General features: G+C 37.7%; 1 protein-coding gene across 1 annotated transcript in view; it reads right to left on the bottom strand.

Annotated features, from left to right (window-relative positions):
• Positions 1-12,173: 12,173 nt before the first annotated feature.
• Positions 12,174-15,278, bottom strand: part of Slc17a8 (solute carrier family 17 member 8) — a 46,572-nt gene continuing 43,467 nt past the window's right edge. The window contains exon 12 of the mRNA XM_020155080.2: positions 12,174-14,344. Coding sequence (XP_020010669.2) covers positions 14,000-14,344 — 345 coding nt within the window. The 3' untranslated portion in view covers positions 12,174-13,999. The remainder of the gene's footprint in view (positions 14,345-15,278) is intronic.

Here is a 15,278-nt window from a genome sequence, read left to right as displayed (position 1 = left end):
GTTCGTTACTGAGAACTTCAAAAGTCAACAGATAATAACAGGAGATAAATAAAACCTTTGTCACTTCTGCTGCCTCAGTTTTATACAAGGACTGCCAAATGAGTTGCAACAGGAACCTTTGAACAGACTAGTCAAATGCTATGTGCTGATAAACGTTTATTTAGAATGCAGCTCTTTTTCCTGGAATTTTCAGTAATTAACCAATTTCTCTTAGATCCTCATTGACAGGGAGCAGTTGATCTGAAGCTACTCTTCACTAAGCAGTCCCCTTTATTTCTTGCACTATCTCCCTCACATAAATCCCAGGTTTCCAATATTTTCTTTGGAAAACTTTGCATAAATCAAATGATAATTACTGTATTTTTTTAACTTGGCCAAACTAATGAGCTTGGTCAAAGACTTATACTCATCCGAATATGTTAACTTACATGGCACACCTGTACATTTGGCCAAAAACAAAGAAATTTGAGGCGTTAGATAGATTGAGCAGCCTGATTTAAAGCACATCCATTCCCTCATTTGACATATATTTAATGAACACCTATTATCTGCAGACACAATTATGGGTGCTAGGGATACAGCAGGGAAGGGAGCACACAAAATGGGGATTGCATTCTAGTGGAGAAGACAGACAGTAAATAAGACAAATAAAATATGACAGAATAAACTCTAGGGAAACATAAAGCAGGAAGAGTGATGGGACAAGCAAAGCATAGTGAAAGTGCAAGGAGTAAGGTCAGAAAAGGTGGTTGATGTGCTTTCTATACAAGAACGAGGGTAGACTATTTAAGCCTTTTGAAATCATCACAAGGAGACTAAGGCAGAAAGGAGAAAAATAGAGGGGATGAAACAATTAAGAATATAATACATATATACTTGGAAATGTCACAAGGAAACTCCTTATATCACTATCATAAACAAACAAAAATGTCTTTTTGTCAAAAACAGAGGATAAGAGAGCAAAACAGGTCCTGTCTGGAGATTGGCACCAGTGGGGGGGGGGATACAAGGAAAGGATGTAGGAGGTGAATATGGTGGAAATCTTATGTACTCATGTATGAAAATGAAAAAATAAGACCTGTTAAAACTATCCTAAGAATGGGAAGAGGGGATATATCAAGGAGAACGATGGAGGGAGTGAATACTAAGGTATATAAGTACAATGTACCCCCACTGCAACAATAATATGGTAATATAAATAAATAAAAGGTCTGAGATGGTGATATCTAAGGAAAGACCTGCTGTTTGAGGCAATGGAGCAATCCATGGGGACTCATAGGATGAGAGAGCAAACAAGGAGAACAGGGCCCTGGCAGGGGAGCAAGCCTGTGTGTTTGAGGATTAACTGGAAGTCCACCAGAGCTGAGGCAGAGGAGGGACCCAGAGATGAAGTCAGGAGAATAATTTAAAGAGGGCTTGGGACTTGTGTTCAAGATCAGCTTTTATTCTGAGTGAAATGGGAACCATTGGAGGATTTTCAGAAAAGAAAAAGCATGATCTTCCACTTGAATGACATCATTCTGAGAAGTGTATAGGCCAATGTGTTGTTTCTAATGTATACTGAGTAAAGGCTATCTCAAAGATACAGGGCTTAAGCTTATAAGGTCCACAAAGTAAAAACAACCCAGATGCCCAACAACTGATGAACAAACGAAATGCACAGTTTATCTATACAATGGAATACTATTCAGCCATAAAATGGGATAAAGTATACATGCTATATGGATGAACCCTGAAAACACTGTGTTAAATGAAAGAAGGTAAATACAAAAAGCCATATGTTATACGATAGCACTTATATGAAAAGTTCACAATGAACAAATTCATAGATGGAGAAAGGAGATTAGTGGTTGCCGGGGGATTGGGACAGAGGGAATGGGGAGTGACTGCTAATGAGTACAAGGTTTCCTTTTGGGGTGATAAAAATTTCCCAGATTAGATAGCGATCTCGGTTGTATGACCTTGGGAATACACTAAAAACCACTTAATTATACACTTTAGGCAGGTACTCTATCACTTGAGCCACACCACCAGCCTTAATTGTATACTTTACAAGAGTAAATTCTATGCTGCGTGAATTATATCTGAATTAAAAAAAAGAAGAAGGAAACTGGTACCAGGAAGGTGGCTTTCTCACTCTACTCTTTGTCTCTTCAAGTAACATGCAGCACCAAGTGAGGCTCACTCTATTAAATTGATCGGTATTAATGCTCACTCAGGACAATTCAACCTAGAAGGTCACGTTTTTCTTACATCTGTGACATTACTAAGTCATCATCATGGGTTGTAAGTTGCTTCTTTCTTACAAATGCCTCCCACATCTACACCTGACTTTACAATCTCATTATCATGACCCTTACCAACTCCATCTGAACAAATCTTCCATCCTAACTGGGGGTCCTACCTCTTTCCTTTTCTATCTCTAATCTCCAATCTGTTCAAAAGACCAATTATAAGACACTATGATATGGTGCCCTACTTAACAATCTAAAGTAGTTTCTCAAAACATTTCCCATATTGGGGAATATACCTTCTGCAGTCATTATAGACTATGGCATTTGTGTTGGTTCTGACTTAGAAGTGGAGTTTGGATGCTAAAATGTTAAAAGATGTTTTGATGATTTAAGTGGAAAATAGAATATATCAAATCAGAACCAGCTTAGAAAAGTCAGGAAGAACAGTTGATGTAACTACTACTTATTGGCATTCAGTGACATCCATTTCTTTTCCTCCTTGCTCCTCTATGCTCCAATTGGCTTGGAGACCTTCTTTTCTCCATCTCTTGAAAACTTGCCTTCTCTTTAATGAAGTTTTTCAGACCAGGCCAGCAGTTCTTAATTTTGGCTGCTCTTTGGATCACTTGGCACCACTAGTTATCTGGATGCAGCATGGTCATCATCTCACTCTCCAGGTGGATTCTACAGGAGAGCCAAGGTTGACAACCACTACTGTAAGCCTATTTTAATTCCTGTACAAAAAGGAATAAAGAAGACAGAGACAGCCCTAGCTCTCTTAGAACTTACATCCTAATGGAAAAATAAGCATATGCTTAAAATAAGGTAATTTTAGACAGTGATAGCATCAAATAGATAAAAGTATATACAGTAACAGAATAAAAAACAGCTGAGAAAATGGAAGAGGCAATTTGAAACATTCTGAAGAAGTGAAATTTAACTGAACTCCAGATGATAAGAAAGAGTCAAGATTTAAGGAAAGAGCACTTCAGACCAGGAACAGAAAGGTAAGTTTGAGTAACAGAAAGGAGGCCAGGAAATAAAAGGAAGAGTGAGACAATACCAGATTGAAAAGGAAAGCAGGTGGCAGTCAGCATCAGATGATGTAAGGGCTTATGATAATTCGACTTTTATTCCAATTGTGATGAGATGCCATGGTAGCCAGTTTACAAAGGTCACCAGAACAATCCTGCTATCTCTCTGTGGATGTTCTTTATGGTAATACCTTGGGGCTCCTCTAATCAAGAGGTAAAATTTCTTTTCTCTCTCCTTGAACTGGGCCTGGCCCCACAACCAAAAGGATATAGAAGTGACACGACATTGAGGGACCTCTGATGCTTGGCCTCAAGAGGTCCTGTAGCCACCATTCTCTCCTCTTGATAATGCTGGAGGCACACAAGCAGGCAGAAGAGCTCCTAACTGCCCACCAGGAAGCTCTCTGACCCCCTCACCTTCCCAGAGGGCCACAGCCCATTTAGCTCTGGGATGCCACCCTCCTTCCCCTGCTATGGGCAATGATGTATGTGGTTTAGAGCAAGGTAAAAGGAGTGGTCCTTTGCAGACAGCCCCACCATTAGAGGTTTTTGTTGAGTCAACTCTGAGTCCACCATATAAAAATGCCTAGTCTAGCTACTGGAAGATGAGTGGTCATAGGGAATAGAACCAGGATTCCCCAGTCAACAGGCAGCATCAACTGCCCATAAGGTCAACTAGTCCACCCAACTGCAGTCAAGTATAAAATGACCACAGTCACATGAGTGACCCAAGGACGGACTAGTAGAAGAATCACTTTGCTGAGCCCAAATTGTTGATCCATAGATTGTGAGCAAGCACATAGATTTGTGTTCTAGAAGCATAGAAACTTAGTGATAGTTATGCAATAATAAGTAATACACAGATTTCTGAAGTTCTTTCTAAGTAAAGAATGAAATAGCATTTTTATGTTTTAAAGACTAATTTCATCCCAAATACATTAATGGATCTATCCATAAGAACCATATTCTTCAATATTCCTAGAAATATAAAAATATGCTGATCTTCATCAAAGAGTATGCCTCACAGGATTGTGTTGAACCACTGGGTCTTAAATCCTTCTCCTTAAAATGAAATCCTATCCTCAAGCATATTCAAACTATGTTAAACCACAAACATTAGATTAAAAAGACCCAAAAGTAATTCACCTCATTATATCATTTCATCTAAAAATTAAAAATTCTGATGAAAACCAGGATATTTTAGACCAGAACTGGTTATAAAAGACAATTAAGATGAAATATCTGTAAAGTCTAAACTGTGGTGTTTTGATTCCATGTTATGCTCAAAAAAATCAATGAAGCATTACATCACTCTTAAAAATATAGACGATTAAAAGGCAATCTTTGAACACACATTCTTGGAAACAACTCTGAAACAAGCAGCATTCTTAAAACATAAAAATATATTTTGTGAAAAAATTCTTTAATTAACAAAAAAAATCCAATGTGTTTGCTCTCGCTGTGTGTAATTATGTGATCTTTAGAGAAATAGGATTCACTTTGATAATATAAATAGCATTCTTTGAGAATTGCTCTTCAAGAGACATATTTAACCAGCTTTTATGGCTATTTATTCCCACTACCTCATAGCATTTCCATTAATTTTCAAGGATGTTAACATTATCTCCCTGGAGTGTTGTTCATCATGCTTTATTACACATTGCAGTCCATTATTATATGGTTTGAGAAGGAACTACGCCAGTACTTTCAAAATGAGATTATCTTTTTAATTCCAGTATCTTATATTCACTAGATAGGATGGTAGGAATAGATATCAGAGAAAGAAATTGAAGGTATTCTTACCTACCTGACCACCCAGTACTATCAGCCAAACTCCCCCAATCTATTACATTAGAAAAAGGAGAAGAGGAGAGAGAGAGAGAGAGGAGAGAGAAAGAGAGGGAGAGAGAGAGAGAAAGGGAGAATGAAAGAAAATACAACAGAGGCTCTTACTTTGGGATATTTCTGTTTACAGTGCTTTCACACCCTTGAATTTCTGTCATCTGTCTCCCTCAAGTGTAACTATTAATGTTTTTCAAAGCCATCTTGAAATTATCTCTCTGACAGCTGCACTTTTGCACTATGATAGTCAGCTTTCTGTTACTGAAGCAACTTTTGGAGGTTTTAATCCATGACTAATTGCTACCTTTGCTTTGGGCCTATAGTGGCACACTGATTCATGGAGGGAGCATAAGACAGAAGCCTGTTCCCCTTATGGCCTGATACAAAAGATAGGGAAAGAGACTGGAGTCCTACAGTCCACTTAGAGGGGACACCCCCCCAAAATCTAAGGCCTCCCTCCAGTCCCCTCCTCTTAAAGTTTCCAGCACCTCTCAGTAGAGCCATGCTGGGGAACAAGTCTAACATGTGGGCTTTTGGGGGACACTGACTGCAGCACCATCCAAATTACAGCACTATCTGTTCTGTAATTGCTGCAAATACATTTAGCCAGTTACTTACTGAGTGGTAGACAGTATAAAAATGAAAAGTTAGGTTAATTTTCCCATGAAGATACATCTTACAGATGAAATCAAGGATCTACCATCAAGGACTTCACCACTATTATTTATAATAATAAAAAATCTATAAACTGCCTAAAACATCTAACAACTGGTCTGGGTACATAATATGAAATAATACCATTCAAGCATTGTAAATCACATTCACATTGACAAGGATATGGAGTAATTAAAACCATACTCGTAAATAGCAGGAAAGTAAAATGGTGCACCCATCTGGAAAATTGTTTGGCACTCTTATAAATTTAAGCATGCATCTACCTATGACCTCACAATTCCACCTCAAGAGAAATAAAAATGTAAGTATACAAGAAGATGAAAATATTTATAGAAGCTTTATTCATAATAGCTACACCTACACACAAAAATAACTGGAAACAATATATATGGGCCTCAATAGCAGAATGGATAAACAAATTTTAGTATATCTATGCAATGTAATAATTTATACCAATGAAAAATGAACTACTAAAAGGAGAGGGCGAGTGAGGGGTGAAGTGCTTCATATACATGACTGAAAATTGAATAATGAAATGCCTTAAATATTGTTTAAAAGGAAGGAATAAGAAGGAGTAATAGAGGGGTGTGAATTTGATCAAAGAACATTATATTAATGCATAGAAATATCAGAATGAAACCCCTTTGCACCATTGATATATGCTAATGGAAAAAGTCAAAGAGAAAAAGTGAACTCCAAAGAAGCATAATAACAAAGATAAAATTTTTAATATTAAACTGAGGGGGAAAGAGTCAATTCTGTGTGATTCCATTTACATGACGTTCAAGAACAGGTAAAATTAATCTATTATGATAGAAACAAATAATGTTTACCACCAGGAAGTAGTTACATATGGGTAGCAATCAATTAGATGTAAATCTAGTATTTGTGCATTTTGATGTATGTAAATATATCTTAATGAATTTTTTAAAAATCATGTTCTCAAAGAATATTTAAAGAGATAGGAATTTATTACATATGATTAAATACAAAAATGGATACAAAACTGCACATATAGTTAGGATCTTGGTTTTGAAAAAATATGAACGTGTAGAGACTGAAGGCATGTGTCCCTGAATGTTGAGCAATTAAGTCTGTTGTAACAATAGGGTAATTTTTATTTCCTTCAATGCGTGTATCAGTTGCACAAAGGGGTTTCATTCTGATATTTCTATGCATTGCACATAATGTACTATTACTCCTTATTTCATCTTCTTCAACAATATTAAAAGGGTTTTATTATTCTATTTTTATATATGTTTATGAAGTACTTTCTACATTTTGAATTATTCTACAAAAAGTACATGTTACATTTTTAGAAAAACAATTTAGGTTTTCTCTATTGTCTCTTCCCCATTTTCATTGCCCAAATCCTGGTGTAGACCCTCATTCTAAGTTATTGAAATTGATTCTTAACTAGCCTCCCAGACTCAAGATTCCCTCTGGTGCAATCTGCTTCTCCTCTGGATAATTCTTCCTTTTTGGAAAACAGAATTCTACTTTTGTCTCATGTATACATTATCTTCTCTTTTAAGATAAGGTTTATTCTTCCTCCTGTGATGTCTGGTTTCCACCAAATGCCTTTCGTCCTGTTTGTACTGGAAACTTTTCTGAACAGTCTGGCAGTCCTCAGTTGTCTGTTCCTAAGTGGAAGACAGGAAAAAGTCCACCCCTTTGTTGAATACATTCCATTCAAGGTTTTTCATCACTACTACATGAAAATGCTCTTGATAAGCTCACTATGACCTCCATGTTGCAAAATCTGATGGTCTATTCTTAGTCCTCATCTTACTTGACCTAGTAGAAGCTTGGACACAGCTGACCACACTCTTTTCCACACCATATTGTTTTAGTTCTCCACAGGGCACCACTCTCTGTGGGTGCCTCCACCCCACCTCAGTTTTCCATTTCTTTTGCAGGCTACATCTCACCTTCCTGTGTCGAGGTGCCCTTGGGGGTCAACCAAGTTCTTCCCTGGAATCTTGATGATCTTATCTGATTTCATGGCTTTAAATACTACCCATGTGATGTGATGATAAGTTACAAAGGTATAGCTCCAGCTCTGACTTCTGCCCTGAATTACAGACTCTTTTTCCATTGCCAACCTGATAGCACCATTTAGACACCAATAGGCAAGTAAAACTCCAAAGGTGATTTCTGATTCCTTCTCCATCAATTCTGCTCCTCCCCAATTTCCTGACTCTTAGCAAATGTTACTTCTTCCATCAAAATGTGATCAAAACCTGACCACTTTAAGGAGCTTGGTATTCTTTAGAGATGTCTCCACTCAGGGCTCTTGTACTTGCTTTTCCTCTGACTGGAACCCTTGGCAAAAATGTTCTCACTGCCTTCAATTCTCTGCTCAAATTTCACTTTAACCCTTAAACACCTGGCATAGTTCATCAACCCTCACAATTCCTGTCCCTTTACTGAGTCTGTGCTTGTTCTCAGCACTGATCACTGCCTGACATACCATGTCCTGGATTTACTAGTTAGCAGACTTACTAGTAAATAATAAATAAATATAATAAATGTGTCTGTCTTCTAGAACACTATCAAAACAAAACATATGAACAGGGATTTCTTTTCTATCCCTAGTTCCTGGAACAGTGAGTGCTAAAAATTTTGGTGCTCATTACAGGTGCTAAACAATTGTTGAATAGGGCTGGAGGCATGGCCCAAGTGGTAGAGTGCTTGCCTAGCAAGCACAAGGCTCTAGATTCAAACCCCAGTACCAATAATAGTAATAAAATTGTTGAATGAATAAGTGGATGAATGAATGAGCCAACAATTGAATTTCTATTCCTGTGGGCAGGGCATGGTAGGTGGGCCCCAGAAGGAATGCTTGAGCAAGGATCTCCTTGTTTTGGTGGGGAAACTCTCAAATTGCAATAGCTGTATGCCTGTTGACTTAGTGAGTTCCTTCTCTTCACCCATGATTCTTTCAATTCCTGCATCGGGAATATGAGCTTGGCAAGCATCATTTTAGAAACTCAACCCAGGAAAGAAGCTGGAAGTTTTCAGTGTTCAGTATGCAAACTTTTAATCAATGTCTCTGTGTTTAAAGGATTCATTCATTCTTCCTTCCTTCATTTAACAAGTCTTTACCAAGTAGCTCTTAAATGCCAGGCCCTGTGAGCACTTGAAGTACATCAGAAATGAAAACAGACTAAAATCTCCACCTCTTGGAGCTAATGGATGTTCTCAAATCCAAAACTTAAAGCCCCATCTTCCATTAAGAATGGGAAGGAGTTATTTCTTTAGTGGCTGGTGGGGGAAAGACTTTGGGGCTATGACACTTAGTTCCATCTGTTCAAAAGGGTTGCTAAATCTGGTTCCCTAAACTTCAACCCGTCCTTACTTTCTAAGCTCATCTTGTCCAACACCACTTTAGTCCTCTTGCTTTTTCCTCCAGAGATGCTGGCAGTGATTTTTGCAGCTTTTGGGGAGTGCAGTAACACAAGATAATGTCCTTCCTTTTCACTCAGTTCTGCTGAAGTCAGTTAAGACTCATGTATCCCCATTCAACTTCCTAAATCTGAGTTTTCTCCTCTTACCTCCATGTGTTTTTAAAGTTTGTATTATAATTTTAGAAAGTAGATATAGATGCCTACATTTGATCTGGCATGTTTAAGAAGTCAATCTGAATGCCATGACCAGCATAATCTTCATTAAGTACCCATCAGAGTTTGAAGAACATGCCATTGGGCACCTATTCTGCAAGTACCGAGTAATTAGTATTTGTTACTTCCATACCTGGGGTGCCTGGGAAAAGTTCAGCCCCTCCGAAACCCTCTCCCTTTACAACATATACAGCCAACATTCAGTGACTACTGAGTTCAGCTTTGCTATCCTACCTACTGTAAAGCCAGGGTACAAGGGGGAACACAGGGGTCCCTGGTTCTCACATCATACTACAGTCCAGCAATTAATGAGAAGGATCACATTTATCATCTGGTTTTTTTTCCTCCTGCTCCTATCCTTGGGTCTGGACTAAACTGCCAGGCTCATTCCACTGGTTTAATCACAGCTCACTGAAATAAATGGGATACTATCCTGTCCCTGAGACACCAGTGCTAGGAGAAGCTTAAGAGAACAAATTAAACATGAACAGTTAAGGCTACCATTGAATTAAAATTAGATTAAAATATGAATCTAACCTTAAATAAGACGTCACTAGGCTAACTTCATTAGGCTAAACCTAGTGTTTCATTAAGTTGAATTAGGAACTTAAAAAATAGAACTGGGATTAGCTCAGTGTCTAACATATGTGAGGCCCTGGGTTCCTTCCCTAGCACAGAAAAAAAAATTAAGAATTAAGAATAAAATTTGCCCTGGGCAAAAAAACCCACAAAACCCTATCTGAAAAATAACTAAAGCAAAAAAGGCAGAGTGGGGTGGTGGTGGTACAAGTGGTAGAAGAGCAAGACTGAGTTCAAACCCCAGTGCTATCAAAAAATAAACCAAAAAACAAAAGCTGAACAAAACTTTTTTAAAAAACATCCTGCTTGAAAGCATTGAGAACATTGAAAAGACAACATAGTAGTGAAAAATTACCAGGCTACCATCTGACTGACTAAGATGAAAATCCAGAGAAGGGAGTGTGCCATTCTCTTGCGAGCATTTGTTAATCCCAACAAAGCCAGTGTTTGGTGGCTGAGAAGTGTTTCTGATGGCCTGGTACAGAGGGACAAAGTTGGACAATGGTGAAAGACAGTAGTGTGGGTTGGGACCATAAAGAGTTGTCCTTTAGGAGTAAGGAAGAAATATAAGTAAAAGAGCCTTCAGGTGACCTGTAGCCTGGTTTCAAATCATCCTGGTGACCCAGAATATCTCAGGCCCTGCAATGGACTCAGAGGATCCCAGATAGCTAATGCCCTCAGGCTACTGAAAGAAGAAAGGACCTCCCTGGAGGGGGACATTATTTTAAGCCTAAAATTATTTCTTCAAACAACTATTTAAATGCAGCATCTGATATAGTCAAAGAAAACCAGGCATAGACCCAGATAAGATAATATGAACAAGAACCAGCAAACTCAACAGAAAATAGAAACAGAATCACACGGTCTCACATCCTGACACTAATCAGACTTAACAACAATTAGCTTACTATGTTCTAGGAAGTAAAATGCAAGGTTGAACATTTTAGCAGAGAACTGGAAATATTTTTGTGAAGACACAGCAGAAATGAAAGAAGAACCAATAAAAATCCTAGAATGAAAAATACAATAACTAAAATTAATACAGTGGATGATTTTTACCAGATGGTCTGGCCAAAGAGAGAAAGAAATAACTGAAAAATAAATCAGAAGAAAGTATTCAGAATGACACATAAATCAGACATGTTGGAGAATGGCTCTAATCCCAGCAATCCAGGGCTGAGGCAGGAGAATCCAGAGTTCAAACTAGCCTGGGCTACATAGTGAGACCCTGTCTCAAAACACGCACACACACACATACACACACACACACAAACAGAATGACACATAAATGGGCAAAACACTGGAAAATACAGTCTATGTATGTATGTATGTATGTATTGTCTATGGTCAGAGACTCATAGACAATAGCAGAGAATGAAGCCAAAGCAGTATCTGAAAAGATAAGGTGGAGAATTTTCCAAAGCTAATGTATGATACAGATCCACAGATTGAACGTTAGATTAAATGAACTTTGCAGAGAAGACAGAGAAGGAAAGTTTTAAATCAAAGTTGACTTTCAGAGTTCTAGCTTGAGCATAAGGGTGATGTGATCAACTGAGATATGAACAGAGAAGGAAGAAGAGGTTTGTCACAGCTGGGAGGAAGCAGTGTGAAACAGAAACAGTAAGCTCCAATCTTTACCTGCTAAATTTAACATCTAGGCAAGAATAATGAATGGTCCATTATTTCTTGAGTAACAATTCTTTTTCTCATCATATTGAGGAATATCCAAGGTTCTCATTGCTACAAAAGGACAATCAAGACTTTATTATCAACACCCTCAGGCCTCCTTCCTATCCTTCTGAACTCCATGCTTCACCTCCAAGGGTTTCTCTGTAAATGGACAATTGCAACAAAATTTGCTAGGCTTGCAAACTATATTAGTCTGGTGTTCAGATGTGGTTATCTGTCTAACGCAACCTACACAAAGAAAAACCCATCACAACAAAATAATGTTCTTTTTAGCTTTTAACCCATGATCAAGGGCTCCATATTTTAAAAAATATAGTATTCCTAATTTGCAAGTTAGGAGCAAATTGTAGGACTTGTGTATATGACACCAACTTCAAACAATGGAATAAATACAACTTTGTATAACAATCTACACTGTTATCTCAAGGATTATCATGAGGGATTTTTGCATGCATACTTATTTTACTTTATTAATACACAAAATAACACCACTGGCTGCCATAAATTTCTGGGTTTTTTTTTTTACTTAGAAAACAGCACAATTTTCACAATAAACTTTGTGACTAATGGATAAAAATGACATTGCATGCTTTATTTACAACTGAAAAGTTCCCCCAAAAGGTTAAGAGATGATACTGATGATGGTAGATATTTACTAAGCATTTCTGTATGCCAGAAACTGTTCTAAGGGACTTCCATGGAATTGCTCATTGAAGAGATTTAAATATATCTGATAACATGAATTATATACGAATGACATAAATAATACTATTTAATGGAAAGTCAGACAATTATTTTTAAACAAAACTATTATTTTTATAAAATGCATTACAACCCCACAAGTACAACGAGGGACCAGAAATATATGTGAGAGAAATTAGGGGGGAAAAAAACACTGTAATAAACTACAAGCAAATCTATAATGTTTTTCCATGATATTAAATTTTTCTTCTGAAAATAAGAATAAAATTTCAAAACCAATGAACAGGAAAATAATTTTGTTTTCAAGTAACCTTTTCCCTGACAGCATTCTATTTTTAATGTATCTAGAGTGTCCACATGATTGCCTGATGCAATTAAAGATGAATTTTTCAACACCAACCACACAGTCCAGTTGTCCAAGGTGTTTACGTTCTAGTTTTTGCCTGTATAAATGCTGCTATGTTATTGTGCTTTCTTGGCTATTTTTCCAAATCGTCATGATGAACACTTCAATCATAATTTTATATAATGTGGTCAAATTTCCTAATAGCTTCAAACAGCAGAAATGACTAAGACATATATTCACTTAAACAGAAGACTCTTTCAGGAGAACTTTGCCTAATAAAATTCATTAACTAACTCCTGAAATTATTAAATGTCTTAAAGATTTTTAAATAATCTGGGACATTATTTAATCATATTTTGATATTATAGAAGGCTGAAATTTAATAGCTAACCCCTGTTTACTTCTTTTCAGCCATTCTGGCTGTTGGAGTCCTAGAAATGTGATTATCTTGCTTAGCTGCTTTTTTACTATTATAGTCTGTGATCATTATTTTAAAAACTGAATTTGCAGAATTGTTTGACTCTTCAGGTAATATAGAACCCTTAGGGTCTATAGGACCTGGGCATCTAGACCATCATATGTTTGAATCCCCTCTGCCACAGTAACTCAATACTTCCTGGCAAATAGGGAATTCCACACAAGACAACTCATTCCATTTTCAGTTGACACTGTTACAAATATCTTCCTTACACTGAGCTGAAATCGTTCCTAAAACTGTCACTTACTGAGGCTTCACCAATCCCAGCCCATCCAGGCAAGATGACTTTGGGCAAGTTATCTCTTGTTGCTTTAGTTTCAAAATGGGGATAATAGATGTGTGTGGAGATTAACTAAGAATGTTTACAAAGCACCTGGCACAACAGAGGGCCTCCATGAGCAACAGCTCTTACTAGGAACAGGAAACCCTCCTCTGCGTGGCTATCATTTACTCTCCTCCAGGCCAAATATCGCCATTTCCCTCAATGTTTCTTGAACAACATGGTATTGTGTTCCTTATTCTTCTAGTTATTTCTTTCTGAATGAGTTCAGTTCTTTGAGAGAAAAGGTCAACTGCCAATTTTAAAAAGTTATGATTATCACCTGAGAGCAAGCTCCAAAGTTACAAGTGTCATTGCAAGACAATATTTCTCTTTCGTCTATTGCTGACTTAATCTCCTCCCCTCCAGTGTCCCCAAATGTGGCTCTCTGGAAAGCTGGGCTATGGGGAAGACAATAGGTATGGATACTTTCTGGTTCTAAGGTGAAGAGAAGACAGACGTGCCCCCTCAGACTTTAGGGTATATCTGAGAAGTTCCCCTTTTCATTCTGGTAAGATGTGGGCTCTTCCTCCTCCAAGGTGGCTCCTCTCTGGCGTCTCCATTCCTTCCTCTGGACTTCACAATTCTGTGTGGTGGCTCCATAAGACATCTTCTTTCTGGGACTCATGGAAGTCTCATGATTGAGTTCTGTCTCCTCAGCTAATTCGTCTTGGTCAATAATTCCGCATTTCTCCTCAGAGAGATTCTCTGGGTCAGCCCACTCCTGTTTCTCCCCAGAAGCAAAGACCCCATAGAAGATCACACCACTGTAGTGCACCAGAGCAGCTATGAGAAACACGTTCTGCCATTCCTCACGAGTCTAAACAAGGGGATAAAGTAAAAATTGATATTTTAACCAAAAACAGAGAGGAGCAGTGTGTTGAGAAGGCCTCCACTTGGACAAAAGCACCTGTCCACCCCAAAGGCTGCACTATGCTTCTTGGGAGGACGTGTGTGAGAAGCTGTGTCTAGGATCCATAATTAATTTGAGTATTTAAAATATGAAAGTGAAGATTATAATGAATATACATTTTTTTTAATTTTAAAAGTACATTTTAATGACATGAGATATGGCTCAAATATTAGAGTGTTTGCCTAGTAATCATGAGGCCCTGAGTTCAATCCCCAGGGCCACAAAAGAGAGAAAGTAGAAGGAAGGAAGGAAATAAGGAGGAAGGAAGGAAGGAAGGAAGGAAAGGGAAGGAAGGAAGGGAAGGAAGGAAGGGAATTTAAAAATAAACAACATATAAAAATACATGACGCACCATTACACAACTCTTCTAAATATACAAATGGGGTTTTCTCTCACATAGAGGCAAAACTTGCTATAGGACCCCACTATTTTAAATAACAGAGCTCTGCCTCTTGCTTGCTGTTGGGTACATAACAATATTTGAACCATTACAGTGTGGACAGCTATAACTTATTGGTAATCATAGTTCCTATGTTAAAAGTAGTAAATCAAAAAAATAATGAGAACTTGTGTTTAAAGTTAGGGGAAGATAGTATTTTGGATTTAATAGACAAGTGACCAGTCCCATCATCTCAGGACCATAGAGGAAAAGCATGGATCTCCTACCTAGAAAATCCCCAAATCTCACTTTCCTTTTCTATCAAAAAGCAAGAAAAGTTACCTCACATTTTCTTCAATAAGGATATGGAAGACTTTCTAAAGTCAATTTTGTAATAATCAATCCAACTAAAAAAGTGGGTAAGGGCTGGTGGAGTAGCTCAAGTGGTACAACACCCACTTA

This window comes from Castor canadensis, chromosome 8, assembly GCF_047511655.1.
Source record: "Castor canadensis chromosome 8, mCasCan1.hap1v2, whole genome shotgun sequence".
Classification (NCBI taxonomy): domain Eukaryota; kingdom Metazoa; phylum Chordata; class Mammalia; order Rodentia; family Castoridae; genus Castor; species Castor canadensis.
This window is presented reverse-complemented; position numbering and strand designations above follow the sequence as displayed.